The sequence below is a fragment of the Peromyscus eremicus genome, chromosome 11, assembly GCF_949786415.1.
Source record: "Peromyscus eremicus chromosome 11, PerEre_H2_v1, whole genome shotgun sequence".
NCBI lineage: Eukaryota > Metazoa > Chordata > Mammalia > Rodentia > Cricetidae > Peromyscus > Peromyscus eremicus.
This window is the reverse complement of record NC_081427.1, coordinates 35,394,585-35,418,490: the sequence shown is the minus strand read 5'-3', so window position 1 is coordinate 35,418,490 and position 23,906 is coordinate 35,394,585. Positions and strand designations below refer to the sequence as shown.

The window sequence follows — 23,906 nt, the reverse complement described above, 5'->3', positions numbered from 1 at the left end:
TCTTAAAAGAAGGTCAGTTCAGGCCACTTCTCTTACACATTTTTCCCCCCCAGCAGTGGGTGGCTGACAGACTTGCTCACATATGTGTTGATGCCAGTGGCCTTCTAGAAAGGAATCCCATGCCTGCTTAAGGAGCTGTGTGATAGTAAACAGGATAAGTAGAAGGAGGTCAGTTGCCTGTCCCTAGGTACAGATCCTTAATCTGCAAAGCCCCAGGCAGCTGATTACCCAGGGTTTACAAAGATCTATTTGCTGGTTGTGTGTCTCCCCACCGCTGTCCCTCTCTCCTTCCGTTCTATTCATGAAATTTATTTCTCAGCGTGTATCCTTCATTTTTATTATCCTTGAAAAATTCCAGTGTGTTTCCTTGTCCATCTAGCGTTGCAAGTGAATTTATAGTGTGAGGAATTAGCCTGCCCCCCCCCCCCCTTTCTCCATCTGTAACATCATTCCAACAGGCGTTCAAACGGTGTCTCCGCGAGTTTTAGGCGGTTCATGTTAGGCTGTTTGGCAGTTCCTTTTGGATGCAACTTGCTCGCTCAGTCAGTCTCTCTCTCTCTCTCTCTCTCTCTCTCTCTCTCTCTCTCTCTCTCCCTCCCTCCCTCCCTCCCTGCCCCCACCCCCCCGACCCCCCCCACCCCGCTCCGCCGCCGTCCTTTTCTCCCCTCCCATTTTTGCAAACCCACACCCAGCGAGCTTCTCTCTCCAGACGTACAAATAGGCGTCCGGGGCGGGCCGGGGAGTTCAATGTCACGCTGGGGCAGAAGTGGAGCAGGAGAGCGGCGGCGGCGGCGGCGGCGGCCGGGCACGCGAGCGCGGGCAGAGGCGGCCGGCGGCCGGCAGGGGGCAGCCGAGGGGCGGCGCTGGCGCGCGGGTGCTGAGCCGGAGCCTCGCCCCGCGCCTGCATCCTCAGCCTCAGCACCAGGCGCGGCGGAGCCCGGGAGCGCAAGCCACTCCGGGCAGCGGCGGCGGCGGGAGGCAGGCGCGCAGCTGAGCAGCGGCGCGGGCGGGCGGGAAGCAGCAGCAGCTGCCGCCGCCGCCGCCGCCGCCGCGACGGGCAGCCGGGCTCGCGGGCAGCCGGCTCCGGCCCCGGCCCCTGCCCCTGCCCCTCGGCCTCGAGCCCCCGGAGGGGAGTCTGGAGCCCGCGCCGTCGCCGTCGCCAGCCGCGTCCTCCGGGCATGGAAGGCGGCGGCAAGCCCAAGTCCGCGTCCAACAGCCGCGACGATGGCAACAGCGTCTTCCCCTCCAAGGCGCCCGCGACGGGGCCGGCGGTGGCCGACAAGCGCCTGGGGACCCCGCCGGGGAGCGGCGCGGCGGGGAAGGAGCACGGCAACTCCGTGTGCTTCAAGGTGGACGGCGGAGGCGGCGAGGAGCCGGCCGGCAGCTTCGAGGATTCGGAGGGACCCCGGCGGCAGTATGGATTCATGCAGAGGCAGTTCACCTCCATGCTGCAGCCCGGGGTCAACAAATTTTCCCTCCGCATGTTCGGCAGCCAGAAGGCGGTGGAGAAGGAGCAGGAAAGGGTTAAAACTGCAGGCTTCTGGATTATCCACCCGTACAGTGACTTCAGGTGAGGGCTCCCTGGCGCCGCCCCACCCTGCTCTCCCCCCACCCCACCCCAGGCGCGCCCTCCAGCATCCTACCCCGCCCCGGGGAGCGGGCGCCCCGGGGACTCGCAGCGGGGTGCGGGGCAGGCGTGGCCGCGCTGCCCGGTGGCTCCCACTCAAACTAGCCAACTCTACTCTTCAACTAGTTTCCATCCCGGGAAGGTTTGGGCTTAGGGAGTTTCTTATCCCCAGGAGCATCAGCGAGGCCCTTTCCCTTTTCCTGGTAAACTTTGCGGGATAGACAAGGAGGGAAGAAGGCCACTATGACCCCTGGACGGGAGGTGTCTAAGTTACACTAGGGAAACTTTTACTTCGGTAATGGGAGAGTTAGGACTAGGGCAGGTATCCTTGCTAGCGCTGCTCCCCAAAGAGAGAGAGAGAGAGAAAAAAAAAAAGAGGCTTCTGGGATTCCGGAGATGAGGAAACTGGAGACAGTGACTCACAGATCCTAGCTGTTCCTGCCACTCTCGCCCCTGGGAGTGTTAATCTGTTGTTCTTGTGCTTATAGGCACTCTTGTCACCATTGCGTTTCTCCAGATCAGTGGCTGGCAGGCACAGGAAGGACACTTGCGCTTGGGTAGTCTGACTTGAGGTTTCCGCGGAGCCAGTTGCTGCCCGACTGGGCAGAAGCGTGACAGGAAGCTTCGAGTTCCCGAAACAGAGACAGGGGGGCGTTTCTAGAGCCCCCCTTCCTGAAATAGAGCGACGACACCCGCTCTTGACCTTGACTACAAATCCATTTCAGACATGTCTTTCCAGTTTCCCAGTCTCGGAGGAAGGGCAGCAGAGCTTGTCAGCAGGAGAAAATGAATACGAGTTCCCTGGTCTTATTTGTAGCCCAAGTATTCACTCGGTTAATAAGCACGTTTAGAGATTGACAAATGAAGGTCGTGAAGTAGATCCTCTTATTAGCGTGACACGCTGCTGCTCCCTGAACGCAAGCAGAGAGAGCTTCCTTCTAAAAATCCTCAACTAGTAACTCCGGGTGATACACTTGTTTGTTTATTTGATTTGTTCGAACAAGGGGGACACACAACAAGGAAAGGAGTTCATGTGCACACTGAGCGTTTAGGCTCCCGGTAAACCGCAAAGCAAACATAGCAACAAAAAGCATTTCTTCCAGCAGTGTTCAGAAACTAACCGAAATTGCCAATAAGTGCATGCAGGGGAGGGAGGGAGCTGTCCACAGTTCTGAATCAAGTTAACTACGGAATACAGCCCAGCAAAGCTTGGAGATGACTGTCCATCTTCCCTGAGATGTTTACTGCCTCAGAAACCAGCAGTCTCTCTTCTTGTGCACGGAGTGGATAGATTTTAGGGAAAAATTTAATTTAGAAATGCTTATTTGCAAAAGCACACAGGAAAATCCTATTGAAGGACTGACAATAGCTAATGACATTTGTCTGTAGATCATTGAGTTCAATTGAAAGAATGTTCAGGCTGAAAGAACCTCCTGAGTAATCAAATATGCTTCATCTGCGAGGAAGATACTGGGAAAGGCAAACTCATAGATGATCTTGCTCCATCTAAAGCAAATTGGCTTGTTACAGTCTTTAAAATTTTAGAAGTGGGAATCAGGTTCGGATACCACCTCTTTTTGAGTCCTCCATGGGAATATAATCCAAACAGTAGTATAAATTTCAAAGAAAAACTTTGCAAGAAAACAGCCAACAGTCTTAATAACAAAAAATGAGAGTTATATTTAAAAAACAATCTATGACATTCAACCATAACATGCAAAGAAGTGCTAAGCTTTGCTTACTTGAGATCATATTTAATTAAATGAGTCGAAAGGATACTTTTATATTCATCAATAGGAAAATGATGGTGCTTTTCAAAAATAGTAGCATGTATCAAATGATCAAAGTCTCCCCTGACATTTATTTTTTTTCTAAAAGTATATAGCATATATGGCAACTTTCCATGAATTACAATCATATGTCCAATCCATGGATCAGTGAAACTAAAGGTTTCTATATATTTCCCCCAAGAAAATCTGGTGAAAAGGAAGCAAATGCTGAGCAAAGGTGGGAAGTGAAACCAAGTGAGGATTTGGTTTCATCCTGCACTTCACAGAAGTGAACAGTGACTGAGAAGTCAGCTATGTACCGACAAACTCTACTCCAGTTTGGGGGACCTGCTTGCCCTTGCATCAGTGGAAACCTGGCAGCAACAAGCCAAACAATCATTATTATTTAAAATTTTTAGATAGAAGATATCTGAAAAAATTGAAATAAAGAATTACAGTATATCTTTGTTTTCTAAAAATGACAAACTAAGGAGGTCATCCTGTACTTATGGTACCTAGTTGGGTTCAGAAGACATTTTTAATTAGTATTTTTGCATAGTCACAGTACCAAATACAAGCATTTCCAAAACCTATGACACACAGGATAATGTAGTTGTTAAACTCACAACCAAAACCAGACAAAATTCAATGTTCAAGTGGCATTCAGTGGATGCTGGATAATGTTGTTTTTTATTGGCTCATCTCAGACCTTTCCTGAGGAAGTACTTTAAGGGAAGTGTTTGGCTGAAATTGCTAAATTGTCAAACTTGTTTATTAATCTCCCAACAGAGAAAGTAACACTTAAGACTATATTTCCATGGAAGGGACCTGGTTTTGGAAAGCCACGAAACAAAGTGGATTCTTCCCATGGCACCTTCATAACTATCTAGGAGACCAGGAGAGTTTCCTCTGTATTTGTTACCCATCCCCACATTGTAGAGTGTAGCATGACACTTTTCTCCAGGACATGCTATGGTTTTAACGTTGTGCCTAATATTCTGGTTGCCATCTCGGGATGACTTCCCAGGCTAGATCCTTTTTCATTTCCTTCTGGAGTGAGGGTTGTGCTCCTGCTGACACCTTCAGACAACTAGCTAGTGTCTCTTTTGCTCACTAGAGTCTGAGTGTGCTACTTCTGTGTCTGGCGGGTAGTAGTCATCCACTGCCAGTGTAATTAGGGCAGAGGCTCTGCATTTCCCTTTCTTTCTCAGGAGAGGATGATGGTAGGAACCTTCAGAGAGTAAAGGAGAGCCCAGTGATATCAATACTGTAAGAAATCATGGGGAGGAAGCTAGCAATTATTTTTTTTTTCTGTGATATTTAGTCATCAAGGCTGGGGAAATATTGGCAGGTACTTAAATTTTTTTAAATTTCAAGGGTTTTTTTTTGTGTGTGTATGTGTTGCCTCTCGTGTGTGTGTGTGTGTGTGTGTGTGTGTGTGTGTGTGTGTGCGCGTGCACACGCGCGTGCAGGTGTGTCTGTCTATGGATGCCAGACTGGATGTCTTCCTCAATTACTCGCCACCTTGTGAGAGATGTCTTAAAATAATTCACACAGGTGTGGTTTTGTGCAGGGAAAGCATGGTCTTAGTTTTTTTCTTTTTGAAATTTGTGTTAACAACATACATTTAATTTCAAGGTTAAGTATTAATATTTTGAGAGAAGCAGTAGTGGTTATACATTTATTAGTTAAAATTATAATTTTCACCCATTTAACAATTATGTGAAGATAGGCAAGTGTTGTGATCTCACAGCCCATTGGTAGTTATGATATAATTATTCAAATGTGATGAAAAGATATTTAGAATGATTTTGTGGATGTGTGTGTGTGTTGTGTTTGTGCCTTGCTAGGGGTCAAACTCAGAGCCATGAACATGCTAGCCAAGTTCTCACTAAGTTATCCTCTACCACAATGAATGATTTCATTATGAGAACAACTTACCTTGGAAAAAACTTGTTACCATAATGTTTTTTATTTTAGGAATTCTGATGTTACTTTGTTGGCCCATGCTTACACAATGGCTCATTCAACCAAAATGCCCCTGTTCTATGAAGAAGCCACATTGTGCCCTTTGCTAGGGAGCAGGCATGGGTGTATATGTGTGTGTGTGTGTGTGTGTGTGTGTGTGTGTGTGTATGTGCTGTTTTTTATTTCTGCTTTTCATTAGTAGCATAAGAAATGGTGTGCAAAGCCTACTGTGTTTTGATGTCACTTTCTGAAGACAACAGCACCCCACCCCCCACTTTCTGTGTCTACCTCACAGTGCACGTGACTGCGAATGTCAGAGGTCACTGCCATGCTCATTAGAGAAGGGAGGCTTCAACCCCATTCCCCAGTTCATCAGAATGAGACTATTTATTTCCAGGAGCTCCTCAGAAGAAAATAATGCAACCTTCTGGGGTTTAAGTTCTAATTAGCTTACTCTCATGGTATCTGCACACTGCATTCTCTCAGTAGTGTGTTTTCCCATATCAACAGAACCAGAATAATTCAGAAAGATTCATTTCTATGTAGGGTGGATCTTTCTATATCTTTAGAACTAATTAAGTTTTTCATAAAGATTATGTCAGTGGTAAGCCAAATTAAAAAAATACTTAAAAGATTTTAAGCTATGGATTTATTAAGTTACCTTTTTACTATATTTCATGACTTAAAGTTTTACTTAATGTTTGGAAATTAAATGCCATGTACTAAATATTATAGAAACATAAATATTTTAGTTATAGTAATTCAAATGTTATAATTTTCAATTTTCCGGAATAAATTTTAATGTAAGAATGCTTTTGAAGGCTTGCTATAAATTGAGAAACAGATATGTACATTATACCAATTATATTTACTATCTGCAAGCTTGGTTAGTTAAATAGTAACAAAATTTACACATATTACAAAGACATTTATTACTAATTTCATTATATGTTCAGTTAACTGTGCTGATTTCAACTGTATCTGCGTTAACAAAACCCATATACCAAGACATCATCACCAGTGGGACACAGCTTAGGATCTATAATTCAGCATGTTTGCACTCAGGGAATCTCTCTCCCCTTGTAAGCATGACACCAGCAAAATGTTCTTTATGTAAGTTGCATGTGATCTCCTTCCCATTCAGGGTTGGCTTTTTATGTTTCTCAGATAACTCATCTCATAGCTTAGCAGTAGATATTGAACTTAGCGTGAAGCCTTTCAAATATAGTCCCATATAAGTACAGTATTAGCACTAAGTATATGCATTAATGCACGGGAAGTACATAAATTATGAATGCATGAAGGCTATTGAATATTTTCAGGGTCTGTGACAAAATTACGTTCTTATTCTTTGTAAATGCATACCAGACTATGAATTATGCTGGCACCATATTTTAGGAGAAGAGGAGGGCAGTGGTGTTGAAGGAAAAAGTCTTCATAGCAGAAAAAAAAAACAACAAACATTTTCACATAGACTGAGTAATTTTCTTTTTAAAAATACCTTTCTTTTGTAGGACTTGTTTTTAAATTGTATTTTTCTTTGTTTTTGAGAATTTCACACTTATATACATGAAATACAATCATATTTCACCTTACATTTCCTTTCTCCAACCTTCCATATCCCAGCATGCCCCCTTTCCATCCTCCCCTTTCTTTTTCGTTCCACAGATTCTAATTTGTGCTGCCCAAATGTATACAGGAAATTTTAATGGCCACTTACCACTGGTTTTCCAGAAAAAAAGTCATAGAACCCATGGAATGTAACAAAGCTTTACAATCTTCCCTCTCCTCTGCCTCTCTCCTCTTTTTCTTTGGTTATAGTTTGCATATTTAATACAAGCTATTCAAGAGGTATAGGTATACAATTAAAAGGCATGCATATACTATTATGTTCATGTAAACACAAATGTAGAAATTGATTGTGAGTTCAATATTTGTCTGCTACTTATAACCTGACTTTGGCTGAAGAGAAGTTGATTTCATGAACCTTTCATGTTTGCTAGTTAATATTATCATAGTGTTCTGTTTAACCTAATCACTGACCACTCACTTAAACCAGTTGTGCATGCTTTGAACTTGCATCTTAAGAATCTTATTTGTGTAGTCTTTATTTTCAAGACTTGTGTAAGTTTATAAACAAAGACAAAAACCATAAAACTAACCACATACAAAGTTAGCAACTATTTATCTGTTTTGGACTTACAGATTTGCTTGAAATATTTAGGGATTATAATTAAAGCAGCAACCGACGTGTTTGTGCATTTTATTGTGTTATTGATAAAGTTCATAGAATAGACTTATTGGTTATAGGCACTTTGCATTACTGATTTTACCAATTAATACTGATACCAGTTAAGACATTTCTTAAAATGACAAGAATGATACAGTCTCCCTGGTTTGACATTCCTCTTAAAATATGGGTAAGCTTTTATCACTGCCCAGAGCCACCATTTTGCAGAGATTAAAAATTATCTTAAATTGCAAACTGAATAATGCTGTAATTCTCCTGAAAATCATAAGTAATTTTCCATTTCTCTCATAACGTATTTGATTACACTCCTAATAATACGAGACCCTACATGATTACAAAATGCTGAACTACGTGCAGCCCGAGCACACACCACTCATTGACTTGGTGCCCCTCCCCCTCCTCCCTCCCTTCCTCCCTGAATTCCAGCCACTCTGATAAAGCTTCAGCTTCTAGAACAAGCTTAGGTATTTCCTACTACAGAGATTTTCATGTGAAATTTCACATCGTTTTCTGATATTCTCCCACTTCCATCATATCACCTAGCTAGTAGTTTCTACTCTCTACATAGAATTTAGTTTAATAACTGTGTCCACCTTCAGTCTGTTTCTGACCTGTATCATCATCATGGTCTTTGTTTTCATTTGAGGATCCTTATTTCTACAGAATTTATCATTACTTCTGTGCATATCCCCGCACCAGAATTTTAGCCCTGCTTGCCTTTCAACAGTATTACTCTATTTTGTGTTCCTAATGTTTTTTTTTTCTTTAAAATGTATTCTCTGAGAATACAATACAATTTATTTTCATCATATTATTTCCTGTCCACTGACTCCTTCTAGACCCTTTTTTCTTCCTACCAACCTAACTTAGTGTTCTTTCTTCCTCTTAAACAACAAAAAACAAAAGCAAAAACAAAAACAAAAAAAAAATGAAAAAAGCCAATAAAAACTCTTGAAGCCCATGTTATAAAAATGCACATACTAACTCCCCTTTCCTTCCATACCTTTTTAGGTGACCTCTTAAAAGTGTTTTGAGACTTAATTTATGTGTTATGCCATTTGCCAATTGGAAGTATAAAATTTAATGTTTTCATTAAATTAACATAGTTGTGTGTCCATTATCAGAATGACTTTTAGGACATTTGACACCCTAAAAAGAAACTTCATGTTCATTAGCAGTAGTGTTTGTGTGTTCTCTCCCATGCCTCCTCATTGATAAGCAATCACTATCTATTTTTCTGTTGATGGTTTTGCAGAAATTTATCCTAGTAATTTCTTGTCAGTTGGCCCATATAATATCTGGTATTTATTTTTTACTGGCTTCTGTCACTTCACATGTTGTTATTTTCAGGGTTCACCAAGCACTTTCAATACATTATTTTTTGTTTTTATTTTTTGGTTGACTATTATCCATTTTATAGATGTGATGCCTTGGATTTATCTGTCTATGTTGACAGACATTAATTTTTAGTAACAATCAGTAGTACTGATATGAGTGTCCTTGCATTTTGCATGATTTCTATGAAGTGATATTGTTTCAATTCTCGTAAGAGTACTATTGCTTGGTCAGTATAGTAGCTTTCAATTTATAATTGTTGGGTGAATGAATAAAGAGCCAGTCCATGGTAGGACCAAGGCACAATGAATCTTAGAGTCAGTAAATCTAGATAAGAGCAGCAAAAGTTCTGTGTTCTCCCACAACAGAACCTGGAATCTTGTTTCCATGGCTCCTTCAACTTGGGGCCCCAAACATTACATTTGCTGCCCAGTGTACAGAGGAAGAGATGAAAAGACAGAAAGATTACATGGCGTGGACACGGTGACATAGACAGACAGTGAGAACTGGGCCAGGCACTCGTCACTTTTTGAATCTTAATTTTGTCATTTCAATCCTCACCCAATAAGAAATGAGATACCAGCATAAAGAATTCCCTAAACTTCCGGGGAAACATGATTAATTGACCTAATCATTTATCCTTCCTCCTTCCTGAAATGACTCAAAAATAATATGAAGATATACACATAGACGAGTAGAATGAAGAAGCAGCAGAGAATAGAAGATCTTAAAGTGTTCTTGGAAGTAGCTGGTGAAGAAAATGCTTCATGTTCATGGTCATTCGTCCAGTGAATTTTGGAAGAGATAGAGACTTGGATCAGTTTAGAAGTAGTTCTAGGAAAGCCAGGCTGCAAGCAGATTAAACAAGGGTTTCCTAAGTGAATGGAGAACTCTCGGTGCTAGTATTAGCATACTTGGGTCATGCCAGTTCTTCCCAGTTGGGGGACTAGAGAAAAATACTTCTAATGATAGGTATACATTGCAAAATCTTGTTTATTAACTAATCATGTTGCCAAAGCCCCACATATATCCATGGAGGTTGTAATTATTTTGTGGCATAGCATTGTTTAATAGCCAAGAGCAAAAACTTTGCCAAAATTTTCACTCTAGTCTCCATTCTGAAAGAAAAATAAACAGAAAAATAAAGTTCAAAGGACAGAGACGGTAGGAAAATGAAAGATTACAAATGCAACATGATATTCTCAGAAAGATATTTTATCCATTCAATAATTACAGTGCTTTTAAGAAGTAAGATATTAAGCAGTTATTCTTGGGAAGTGGAGAGACTGCTCAGCAGTTACGGGCACTGGCTGCTCTTGGCGAAGATGCGGGTTTGGCTTGCAGAATCAACATATGACTCACAAACATCTGTAAGTCTAGTTCCTAGGGATGCAAAGCTTTCTTCTGTTCTCCATGGGCACCAGCCATGTGTGTGGTGTGCATACATCCATGCATGGGAAATACTTATTCCCATAAAATGATCATAAAATAAATCTTGAAAGAAATAACCGAATGAATTTATTTAAGAAGTTGCCCCCAAATAAGACAAAAGGGGAAAATAAGGTAGAATATGTAAAATATATATTCTATATTTTTGAAATATAGAATTAATTCTATATTCTCAGAGTAATTGGCCCATAATTTTCAATTAAAATGTGGCAGGTATTACTGACTGCTGAACAAAGCAAATTTGATTTTTCACTGTTTTACAGATAAATTTAACTCACTCTGGAATTGATAAGGGCTCTTTGTTATACTTCATATCCAATTATTTTACAAATATTTGTATGGAAACTTGAGAAAATATAGAATTAATTCTTAAAATTAAAATATGCCAATAGAAATTCCAGAATATAAGTATGGAATTAGTAAAGACTGAAAATTGAAATTTGGAATTAATACAACAAAATCATCCATGCAACCAATTTTTTTTGTTCCAATGTTACTAGTTAATATACTCCAGAGAAACAAGGAGATAGGCTAAACACTAGGTAGACATGCAAGGTGGGAAGTGAGATCTCACAAAAAGCTTTCAAAGAAAGAAACAGGAATATGCCTGAGTAGTAGTGAAGGCAACTGGATTAACCCAGGGTGGGAAGCAGACAGAGACTGAGGAGGGAAAAAAGACATCAGCATTTAAAAAAATGATATCATAGGTATTTTACACATCATTTAAAATCAGATGTCTCTAGTTTCCATACAAGTACTTGTAAAATAATTGGATATGAAGTATAACAAAGAGCCCTCATCAGTTCCAGAGTGGATTAAATATCTGTAAAACAGTGAAAAATCAAATTTGCTTTGTTCAACACTCAGTAATACCTGCCACAGTTTAATTGAAAATGATGGGCCAATGACTCTAGGAGGGCAGGAAAAAGGTGAACGTGGGTTGGTTGGTGGAAGGAAGCTACGTTTTCAACTTCTATAAGTGGAAGTGAATGCTGTATAGAGTCAATAAATTGATTTCTCTTTGAAATATGAGTTAAATGCTAAAAGAAATAGGGTGGTTTAATTTGGGAAGCAAGCATGGACAAGAGCAGAAATGGAGCAGGGCTTGTATCTTCTGATAATCTTTTAATTCTATTTCATCCGCGCCCCCCCCAAAAAAACCTATGGGGATTACTAACACTTTGAGACAAATATTTGGGTTTAAAACCTTAGTGACTGAGAGTCTCAGTTTCTTCAATTACAAAATGATAAAAAATAATACATGGAACTCATAAGATTTTGAGGAAGATGCATATTTTTGTCTCTTTATACATACATACACTGTCCATGATTTATATATGTACATTTATGATTAGCAGATTATGTTGGGCAGTTAATACCTTCTATGTTTAGTTATTATTACAAAAGTAAAATTAAAACAGAATTATGCGCCAAGAAAACAAAAATGTTTCCTAAGTACATTCTCCGATAATCTTGTGATTTTATTTGTTCATTTATTTTTATGTATGTGGATGCTTTTCCTGCGTATATGTCTGTGATATGCACCATGTGCATTTCTGTTGACCATGGGTGCCAGAAGAGTGTGTCAGATGCCCCGAAATGAGTGTTAAAGATGGTTGTGAGAATCCATTTGGGGGCTGGGAACAGGACCCAGGTTCTCTAGAAGAGCAGTCAAAGTTCTTAACTACTGAGCCTTTTATTCAGCACCGATCTTCAGAATTTACTAAGCAAAGGCCCGTGGGATAGAAGAACTTCTCATTGTTTAAACTGTGCAACCATTTTCTGCTTTTTGCTTTCATAGGCACTTGAATAGTAGAATGCCTACTGGGCAGTAGCATGTTTTCTCTGGGCTGCATGAAATAGGTCTACTCATGAGACAATTAACATCAGAAAACTTCTAATTCACCCTCTTCCTGCAAAATTGTCTAGATATACCAATTTTCATAGCATGGTATAGGTGGCATTTAATAATAAAGTGCCAAACATTTAGAAATAGATTTTACAGAAAATTCAAATAGCACTGTGTTCCATGTACTGCTTCCTGTTAATCTTTATTTTCATAGAAAAATGGCATAATTGAAACATTTGGGATCTTATTGCAGATCAATTAAATGTTACATATGAGCCAAGTAAGATGAATCATAACTTGCTAAATTCTTCCATTTTATTTTTATTGTCAAATTAATGGTCTGGAAAAATTGCTATTTAGAAATATGTTGCAAGAATTAAAAAAAAAAAACTTTAGTGCAGCACGAGGGAGGACACCTGTTACTTGGATGTGGCATTAAGAAGCTCAGGTTCAGAATTGGCTAAATAGTGAGTTCAAGGCCCACCTGGGCTATAAGATAACCTTTCTTAAAAGCAAAAGAAGTTTAGAAAATTTGCAAAAAGTGATCCTCAATATCTTATATTATTCTATTGTTTCTTTTTTCTTTCTTTCTTTCTTTCTTTCTTTCTTTCTTTCTTTCTTTCTTTCTTTCTTTCTTTCTTTTTTTTTTTTTGAGACAGGGTTTCTCTGTGTAGTTTTGTAGCCTGTCCTGGATCTTGCTCTGTAGACCAGGCTGGCCTCAAACTCACAGAGATCTGCTTGACTCTGCCTCCAGAGTGCTGGGATTAAAGGCGTGAGGCACCACCGCCCAGCCATCCTATTGTTTCTAGAACAGATGCACTTACTGCCATTGCAGAATATTTGAACTTTACCTTTTAAATTATACTACTTTGAAAAGACGTATTGATAGGATTTAAAAAGTTATGTGATTCATATATATATATATATATATATATATATATATATATATATATATAAATCAGAACCAGTGTATCTTTCTTTTTTTATTAGATGGCATTTTTGGGTTCAACAATTATTTTTAATGGGTCTTTGTTCTGAGCAATAATTTGGTTAATTTGTTGAATAAATGCATAAAACCATGTAAATGAATTTTGATGAAGACAGTAGGAAGCTGTGTATGTATATATAATACACAATAAAAAAGTACAGCAGATATGGGTATGGTTGCATATGTGTTATATAACATAGTCTCAAAATTCTATTGTCTGTACTTACTGATTATTAGTCATTCGTGGTTATATATGCATATGAGCATTTACTAGATTTCTAAACTTACAGAATATGTCCAGGATCAGACTGAAGGTTTAGAACCCTGTGCCCTTGAAAGAACATGTATTTACAATGTTTTGTCTATGGCTTTAAGAGGTTTGTGGTTCTCTTTAAGGATATTTATTTCAGGAGATGAAGTTAAGAATTCTTGTCCTACCCAATATTTGAAAATAAAGACATCACTATCAACATGCAGAAGAAGGAAGAATACAATTTTGTTTAGGTCAACAATTTTATAACAGAATTGAACTGTACCTAGATTGTCTTGCTTTAGCAAGCAAATTCACCATCAGCTATAAGGCTTGATTTCTAAAAAGACCGTTCATCCAAATGCAAGGAGACTTTCATACCCTTGTTCACTAATACGCTATTCATTATAGCAAAAAAACTAAATCAGACTGATGTTTACCAGCAGATGAAACAAAAAGTTTGTTACATATATACAACAGAAACTTATTCAACTGAAAAGAAAATTAAATTATGAAAATCTCAGGAAAATTAATAGAACTGGAAATCATTGTATTAATACTAACATATAATAACACAGGCTAAGAAAGACAAATACTACATATTCTCTTTCATAAGTGGACCCTAGGTTATAATTGTTAATATATGTGCATTTATGTCTTAGCAAATGAGAGTAGAATCCAGGAAACTGGAAAGGACCCCCTGAGATAAGAAAAAGCAAGCTTTAAAGGGGAGTGGGTGAGTATGATGAGGGTAATGGAACACACGTGATATGAAAGGAGAAAGGAAAGAAAAGGCAGAAGGGGGGACAGGAAGGCACATTAGGTATGTGAGACACTGAGATGGGAGAGTATGTATGTTTGAAAATGCTATGCAGAAACCTTGCATGCTTATTCAAAATCAATAAATAATGAGTTTGACTCTCAGGTTAGATACCTGATTATGAGTAATTTAATAATGAGGATTTGTTCCTGATTGTTCAGTAAGTGCAACAAAGCATACAATTTTAATGAGAAACACTCATGGGTAAAGAGGGGACTGCAATTCTCTGCAAATTATGTTCACCTTAATGTTGTTGAAACCAATTGGTGACTGGTTGAGTATATTAAAATACCCCTGTAATTCTCTTATGGGTCAACAATAATGATAAAGACATGTAGCCACAAATGATGTACTACTGAATCCAAAAAGCAAAACACAAACTGCACACACTAGCTTGAACAATAATGTTAATAAAACAATTAAATAAATCTAATTTTATTATTTTACAGTAAAGTTAAATTCAAAGCTAGGTTTACATTTATAAGTGATAAAACACCATTGAATAAATAATCCTTAGGACATATCAGTGAATTAGTGGATTATTTTGTAATATCACTGAGGAGTTTTCCACTGTGTCCTTACTGTGAATTGATACATCTCCAAAGGTCTACCTTATACTCTCTATAAACTACTTATTGAAAAGGTATACTCTAGTAAATTGCCTTAAAGAGAAAAGGAGGCATTTTCACATACAAGGAAACAAAGCTGATCTTCAAATAGATAGTGTTTTCATAATTGTATAAAGTTATCCACAAATACAACCTTAGCAAAATTTTAAACCTACCTAGTAGCCCTGATGATCAGTTATTCTACATTTTCTGGCCTTTCTTTTTCTTTAGAGGTCTCAGCATGATTTGTTATAGTAAATGTTGTACTGCTTTTATTGTCCCTTACCTGTAATTTGAACCATTCTAGAGTAAAGATTTTGGTTATTTTAAATGCTACTGTCAAAAACCCAGCAGCATACAGGCCACAAGGTGAGGTCCTAAATTTGAATAAAGGAAATTTTAGAAATTTAGCAGTAGTATATCCAATCTTGGTTTCCATATGTAATTTCCATGAGCAAGGTTATGTGTACCTGATGCCATTCTAGTACAAAATACTGAACGTTTTAATTTAGTGTAGTTACTTAATCACTTCATTTTATTCTGTCAGAGGAACATTCATTTAGAAATTTGATTTCCAGACCTTGAAAATACTATGCATGTATACTTTCATTACTTCTATTTACTAGGATACTTTATTTTTGTGGGGTTTTCTTAATTTGGGCATATGTGTATTAAGGGTATCTTGATGTCTTTCCAGATGAGCTGCTGTTACAAAATACCATAGAATAGCTACTTACAAACAGTTCTGGAAACTGGAAAGGCCAAGGGCCAAGTGCTAGCAGATGTCTGGTGAGGTCCACTCTTCATTGATGACTGTCTTTTCATTGTGACTTCACAAGGTAGAAAGGGCCAGCAATCTCTTGTGACTTCTTTTATAAAGATGCAACCATGAGAGTTCATTCTAATGAGTTCGGGTTTTTGCACATGGATTAGGGAGACTTTAGCATCAATGTGTTATACTTGGAGTAGGATGCTCTCTTTCCACAGAGTAGTAGAACCCTTTTTAAATGTCATTTGTCTTTGGAATAAATACTATTGTGACCAAATGTAACTGTGGACATGTACCGTTGCACAGTGACATTTAGAAGGAATGATATGATTTTACAGTCATCTACTTTTTTTGTGCTGTGTCAAATTATGCTTGATGTGATAATGCATATTTAAAAGACATTTTTACAAGAATAGGCTATTACCACTAACACTATTGAACTCTAGGTTTAATTAATAAAATACCAACTCAACAATTTGAAAGTTTAATTTTAAATTTTAACTCCATAGAAACAGGTGGGTTTTTTTTCCACCAAATAGATAGCGAAGGAAAAGGCTCTCCAATCAAAGATGTCTGCTAATGTGTCCTGTGCAAAGTTAATGGAAATGATATCACAGATATTGAACCAAGGTATTGAATTTGAAATAATTTTCAATTGCAAAGAGAACTTGAGTCTGAAAAGATCGTGTTGGTAGAGTAGCATACAGCATTTAGTTCCAATAAACAATGAAATCTAAAAGAAAACCAATAACCAAACCAACATGATCATATTATACAGCAACACTGTCCCCATAAACCTAAATAATATGTAAGTTGATATAAACCTTCAGTAAATGGGAGTCCTGTGCTGTGGGAACTTCTACATAGGAGGAAGGACAATGATATACAAGAGGCTCTGGTAGACTCAGAAGAGGTGGACCACCCCTGCGCCGAGAGATGTGAAGTGAAAGAGCTGCTGAAACTAGGGTAGGACTGGACAAGTGGTCAGTAGTCGTCGTCATAAGTGGAGTGATGGCTGAGTTCAAGGGAGGTGCTGGACATATATGTTAGAATCCTGCAACAACCACTCATGCAAGTTAGCATTATCAAACACTGCTTGAATAGAAGGAAAAAATTGGGAATTCTCTTAGGGAAGCTGAATGTCATCTTCAAAAATGGGTAAGAACTTCAATGAAAAGACATCCACCAGCTGTTTAAATTTGGGTTCATAGGGATATGGAAGTGATTACCTGCTGAAGGTTATAGAAATTGCATTTGTTGACTTGAAACCTAGATAAGTAAAAGGAATGAAAATCTATGCATCCTTTGTTATATAATCTGAGCTAAAGGGCAATGTAATAGAAGAGATAAAATGCATCCTTACAAATGATTTCAGCTAATAATTATCCTAGAAACCGAGTACATAGTTAAAAAAGTCACAATTTCTTTACTTTAATTTAATTAATGCATCTGGATATTGAACATAAATGGCCCTTAGAACCAAACAAAAGCAGACGCAAATGAATCCTCCTGGTGAAACAGCACAGAACCACATATAGTTTTGCCAAGGGGATGGAACCTGCATGGAAACAGGCAACTGGATAAGAGTCTAGTAACCGAGAACACAGAATGCATCTCACAGTGATCTGTGTCTCTTGGGTATGTGATTGGTAAAACCAAGTTTGAAATGGCTGAGACTGCTGCCCAAAGTCTTCAACAGATAGCACGAAGGACTTGTGGGAGAGCAGATGAAGATTCTTCAGTTTCAGCGTGGAGATGGAAGCTCCAAAGTGTGTACCCTAAGGATATTCATCTGTGTTTAACTACAGGCAAATTCAAGAAAACCACTACTGCATGAGGAAAGCTGTGCTTTTGCGGAGTGGAAAGGGTCTGTACTTGGGACTGTGCACGCAACTGGGTTTCTCTGTTTGGTTATGGAGCTCTCTTTCTTGTGCTAAGTATGACTTTAAGTATCTTTGCCTTGTAATAAGTTACTCTGTGTGACCTTCTTTATCTGCTTTATTATACAATAAAAGGTAGGGAAAAGGAAGTCTTAATTTTGGAAAGGAAATATCAAGTTATAAAGGAAGGGCAATGAAGTATTACTGTTTATCTGTGTTTCAATCACAGATCTGATTTGCATTTATATCAAAACTCTAATAAAACTAAGGTAAAGCAACTTAATATGACATCATGCTGGGAATATGGCCCAGGCACAATATATGAAAAATCAGAATTACAGCTCTAGGTTTGAATGACCTTTCCTCTCTTCTGAAGGGTGAAGCTTTCATGGTTACTAGCTTGTGGGGCTCTCTATATATTAGTTTTCAGTCTACTACTGTCACAGAGAAAGGAAGTATATGTAGTGGAATGAAAGAAATAATATAATGCATTCAAATTTGCTTCTCCTGTTGTCATAGCCTTTCTTGGGGTTTTCAGCAAAAGAGTCAGGTGATATGTAGTATGCAATGTCTCTTGCCATTATCTCTCCCATTCCCCCTCCCCCTCTTCTTCCTTGTTTATAAAAATTATCCACCAATAGTTTTGGATCCCAGTTTTAAAAAAAATGTTGGGAATGAAATTATCTCCTTAGAAATTCAACATTTAATTATTTTTAGTTCATTATTTTCACTTTCATGATTTTAGAATATGAAGAATTTTCAAGCTTTTTTAAGGAAAGAGTCAATCAAACAGAATTATTTCAGAATTGTGCATTTAAAAGAGAAAAAAAATCCACTGGGAAACAGATTTCTTTATTTTAAGGAAGTAAGCTTTCTTTATGTAAAATAAGGGTGACGCTTATTTCTTCTGTATCAGAAAGCTATGTTTGAAGAAGAGTGAAAAAGTTCCTAACCTACTTTCCTCTCTTCAATTTTTACCTTTATCATGCTTGTTAATTGCCTGGGTGTCCTTTAACCATCTATTTTCATGATTCTTTCCCAGAGGCTTGGTTTAATTTTAAAAGTGAAGTGTATTCAGCCCTAATTACGTGAGAGCTCACTGCAGGCAAACAGCAAGAGTATCATAGTAATGACCAAAACGTGTTCTCAAATCAGTTACATGGCTATCGCAGCAAGCTGCTATAAATATTTGATGACTAGGAAATACAGCCACGGAAGGCAATACTTAGAAGCTAGTGACATTTGAAAATAGGAGTCCTTCCAGAAACAAAATTTCACTAGATAAGATTTTTAAAAATATCTGAATTCGTAATTTTCACATTTTTTATAAGTACCTAAAATTGTGAGAATTCTTAACAATTCAAATTCCCCTTCTAATTAATAACTAGATGCAAGAAGGCCCCAAGGATTTCTTTGAGTAGGAATGATATTTACAAAATACACAATCTGTGCAACCAAAAAAATCTTGGTGTTGTCATTGAAATGTATTTTGCTATACTGGCCCAACGTCCATAGTAAGCAGTTATTTTAAACAACCGGTCTTATTTACATTTATATTAATTTGGTATGGGAAAGGATGCCATCAAAGTGTTGTTGTAGCTTATCACACATGGGAAAGCCCAAAGTCAGCGAGATGTTTAAAACAACAACACAAAATCAGAAGGTGACCAAATGCAGTATTGCTTGCTAAGTTCTGGATATGTCTGGAACCGTATCCTAACACTACACACACACACACACACACACACACACACACACACACACACACACACACAAACACAAACACACATCATGTCACTGAGTCTGAAGAGAAATACCATGACAAGTGCTATTCATGTCTGATTGCAGCTTAGAAAACCAAACTATGGAGAAATTATGTTTTCAGACAGTTTGTGAAAGAAACTGAGATTTGAACCCATGGATCCAGTTCAGAACCCAGGATCCTTACCTCTCTATTTTGTTATTATATTACAGATATTATTAAAAATAATATGGATATTATTTTTCTGTTGAATGTGTGCCATATTTTCTTCCTTTATTAATTGATAGACAGTCGAGTTGGTGCTGCAAAGAATATTGGAGCTCAGGTTTCTCCTTGACATGCTGATTTCTTTTCCTTTTGGTGTATATCTGGCAGTGAATTGTTGGATCATATGGTTAATTAATTTTTTAAAAAGTACTTTCATATTCTTTCCCAAACAACAGTGTGCAAGGGTTTCCTTTATTCAACAACTTTCCTACCACTCTCTATAATTTTTTATAGTCATTCTTTTTTTTTGTTTTCTTTCTTTCTTTTTTTTTTTTTCAAGACAGGGATTCTTTGTGTAGCCCTGGCTGTCCTGGAACTAACTTTGTAGACCAGGCTGGTCCCAATGCCTTCCTCTGTCTCTTAATGCTGTGATTAAAGGCGTGCTCCAACACTACCTGACTGTATAGGCATTCTAATCGAACAATAAGTTTTTTTTCCTTTGCTGATAAGAAATTCTGAATATTTTTCTTATCCCTGATGACCATTTGTGTGTGTGTGTGTGTGTGTGTGTGTGTGTGTGTGTGTGTGTGTGTGTTTGTCCTTTTAACAAAATATTTAAGATAACTGCTTGTCTTAAAATCTTGTTACTTGCTTTTTTGCTATGGAGTTTCTAAAGTTTCTTTTATGTTCTGTATATTAATTACTTGTCAGATGTATGTTTATACATGTTTTCTCCTGTTATAGGGTTTTTTGGACTCTGTTAATTGCTTTCTTTACCATCCAGAGGGTTTTAGTTTGGCCTGGCTATACATAACCTAGTTATTTAGTTATATTCTCATGTGGGAAATTGCACCTATTAGCTAAATTTTGGCTACATTTAGCTTCACTCCAACCTAGTTCATGATATTGATTGTATGTGCAAAGATCTTATTACTGCATGTGCCCATTTGTTCTTCAAAAAAGTTAAAATATTTGGCAATAAAGAGTTAAGGGTGAATCTTGAAAATGCAATTTGTTTATCCAGGACTACATGTTAAATATGAAAATATGACTTATTTTGATTCTACTTAGTTTTTATACTTAAGATTTAATAATTAATTAAAATAATTCTCTCTAAAATACTTGATTTTTTTCATTATGTATTTTTGCATGCTTTTAATGGTGGTACTTAAGTACTAAAATGAGAAGAATATTTAAACAATGATAACTGGAAGAACAGCACTCATTATGGAGTCATTTCGCAGGGGTTGGAAGTAGCAACCAGACTTAAAGTCTGAGTTACAAATATTATTGAAGATAGATGATTACTACATAAAATGTCAGTGTTTGCCATTATATTTCTGTCACCACACAAATGTCATTATTGTGATTTATTATATACCATGACATAAAATAGGAGTTCATTAGAAAAAGAATGGGTTTTAGTTGTTTGGAAAAGTTCAGGATATTTGTTATTAGTCTTTGGTGTATTGGAGAAAAGGTAACTAGGAAAGGAAGGAAGTGATCCCCAAGACATTCCGTCAAGTCCAAGCTTGCAGCACCTCTGGGATCCATTCTCGTGGCTCCTGATGTCTAGTGACATGGTATTCCATTTAGAAGTCTTGCAATTTCCAACAAAATTCAGATGAATTCAGCCTTTGAGATATTTTCTGAGGCTCCACAACTATGAAGTTCAACTCATTACAGATTAATAATCATAGAGTTCATGCTACCATTGAGCTAAGCCAAGGCAGTGCAGTGAGAATGGCTAACATCACCCTTTTCTTCTTTTTAAGTTTAAAACTTATAAAAAATATGCAATAAAAGGGTAATGACAGGTGATTTCTGCTAACAAATGAAAGCCATAAGAAGGTGTATGGAAACATAGGGCTAGTAGTTAATTCAAAGGACAAGAAAGTTTCTATGAAACATGGCACTTGGCACTTAGAATTGAAAGATCATATGAATTAGTGAAGTGATTTGGGGCGGTGTGAGCTGAATTCAGCATCTGAGAGTTGACCCTTGTGACAAGGCGATTGCTAATCAAAGTTTGAATCATTTGCCACCTGTATTATTTAGAGACATAAGATAAATAGACTCAAGATAGATTGATGTATGATAGTAGATACATGGTAAAGTACCTCTCAAGATTCATACCCCACACATATTTCATCTATAATGTGTCATTCAGGTTTTGCCCATATTTAGTCATTTGTGATTGTGTTTGAATGTATTCTCTTTAAAGACTCAAATGTTCCACAAATCTTTAAATGTGAGTGAATGAATCACGTTGCATTCTCTTAGAATTTATAATCCATTTCACACTATTTTAAGATCCCATATATTCTCTGGTTATTTTATTCATTCTGTTTTTTCCAGTGCTTTCTACTTCCTTACTCCACATTCTACACAGAGCATTGATTTCTTCTGTCTCACTTTGGTTTTTGTTCCCTCCTGCTTCCTGCCATTTATCTTCACGGCTTAATTCTCTTATCCCAAGATATCTTGACCCAAATATGTTAAAATTTTCCTCAGATATGATTCTAGAGAAATATAAATTGAACATTTCAAAGTATGTTTTTTTATTCAGTGTGACGAACTAAAACTGTAAGGTATATATAGAATTGCTCATGTGTGTGTGTTTATTTTACCATTTCATGTTAGGCCATTATTGACATTAAAATCAGGTTTTGTTGAAGATTTCATACCTGATACCATGGTAAGCTAACTTGAGTAATCAAACACTACTGCCTTAGCTACTTTTCCTGTTGCTAATCTTAATCATCTTGATCACAGCAACTTAAGGAAGGAAGGGTTTAATTTTACTCAAAGCTCCACACTATGCTCCATCGTGGTGGGAGAGTCATAGTGATAGATGCTTAAGCCAGCTGTTCATATTACATCCACAGTCAGCAAGATGAGAGTGGGCAGAAAGTGGAGTTTTCCTGTTAAACCACAGTAACACACTTCCTTCAGCAAGACTCCATCTCCTAAAGATTCAAAAGCCTTCCCCCACAGTTCTACCAAATGAGGACCAAATAATCAAACACATGAGCCTATAAGGTACACTTCACAATTGAAACCCTAATATCTACATATGAAAATTTGAAAAGTGATGCCTCAGGAAAGAGATCTAGGTCATGCTATAATCCTAACAGACATGTATATGCATATTGTATCAATCCTGTGAAGCAGGGCAACATGCATGCAGCTGCAGTGAACTGCTGCCTATTTGTCTTGATCCAAGTCAATGCAAGGTTCTGGAAAAATTCTAAAGTAAGAATAATTACTGATACTCACTGACTTTTCCCAAATATATTATACCATTTTACTCTTGAGCTTTCCCCCATGAAACAGAAATGAATTTAATGTAAACTATATTTTTATTTTATTTTTAAATTAAATTGTTATTATGTTGAACTTGCAAATTAAAAAAAAAAACAAAAACAAAAAACCCCACATAGAAAGTAACCAGACCCAAAGTCTATACATCTCAAGTAACTTCTGTTAATCAAACTAGCCACTCTAAAGCTGTGGAGCATCAGATTGAATTTTAATGAAGACTAAACTGAATATTAATGGTATTTAGGTTGAAGTATTTTCATTGAGGTATTGACCATGGTTTTGGTATTTATATTTATGTTGTATGTCTAATGTGGGAAAAAAAACTGTTCACAATAGAAGGAAGTGAAAAACATACTTAGATGATGATCAGTCATGGGATCAGTGTACAGAAGACCCTTCAACCTTAAATCATATTAGGCTTTCTTGGCTTTTTCTGAAACTAAAGCTGATTTACTACTTTGGTAGCATCTAAGCAAGGTCAAAAGTTGCAGTTGACTATAACAAATGGGGCTGAGGATTAAGAAGAGGAATTTGTAGTGCTGTCCTGGCACAACTGTCTGACTTTTCTTCAAGGGTTCAACACTCATTTCTCTACAGAGAGAACTGAGATTTTTAGCTTCCACCCGTTTGCTGCTCTTGAGGTGGTGGGACCTAGAAGAATGGAGCCTAAAAATGAGGCAGACTAAAGTTTCATGTAATAGCCAATTTTATTCAGAGCATCAAGAATTTATACTCTGAGGGTTAAGAAGAGTCATCTGAGTAAAGTATACAACCTTAAGGACACGCCACATGTGGCAAAACATGTTTTTCCATAGAGGTATATAAGCAAATAAGAGTATCCAGTTGTAATGAATAAAGTAAGCTCGCTCCTATCTGCTATATTTGGGAGCCGTACAAAAGCACATTCCAAGAACATTTCTGTGGTGATATATTGTGTACCCTAATAAAATTTTCCTGAAGATCAAATTACAGTAGAACAAGCCACTGGATTAAACATAGAGGCCAGGCAGTGGTGGCACACAGTATTCTGTCTGCATGTGGTGGCACACA

The 23,906-nt window shown here is 37.8% G+C and overlaps 1 protein-coding gene across 1 annotated transcript in view; it reads left to right on the top strand.

Moving 5' to 3' along the window:
• Positions 1 to 1,178: 1,178 nt before the first annotated feature.
• The window catches only part of Hcn1 (hyperpolarization activated cyclic nucleotide gated potassium channel 1), a 379,984-nt gene continuing 357,256 nt past the window's right edge, over positions 1,179 to 23,906 (top strand). Inside the window, exon 1 of the mRNA XM_059276444.1 lies at positions 1,179 to 1,570. Coding sequence (XP_059132427.1) covers positions 1,179 to 1,570 — 392 coding nt within the window. The remainder of the gene's footprint in view (positions 1,571 to 23,906) is intronic.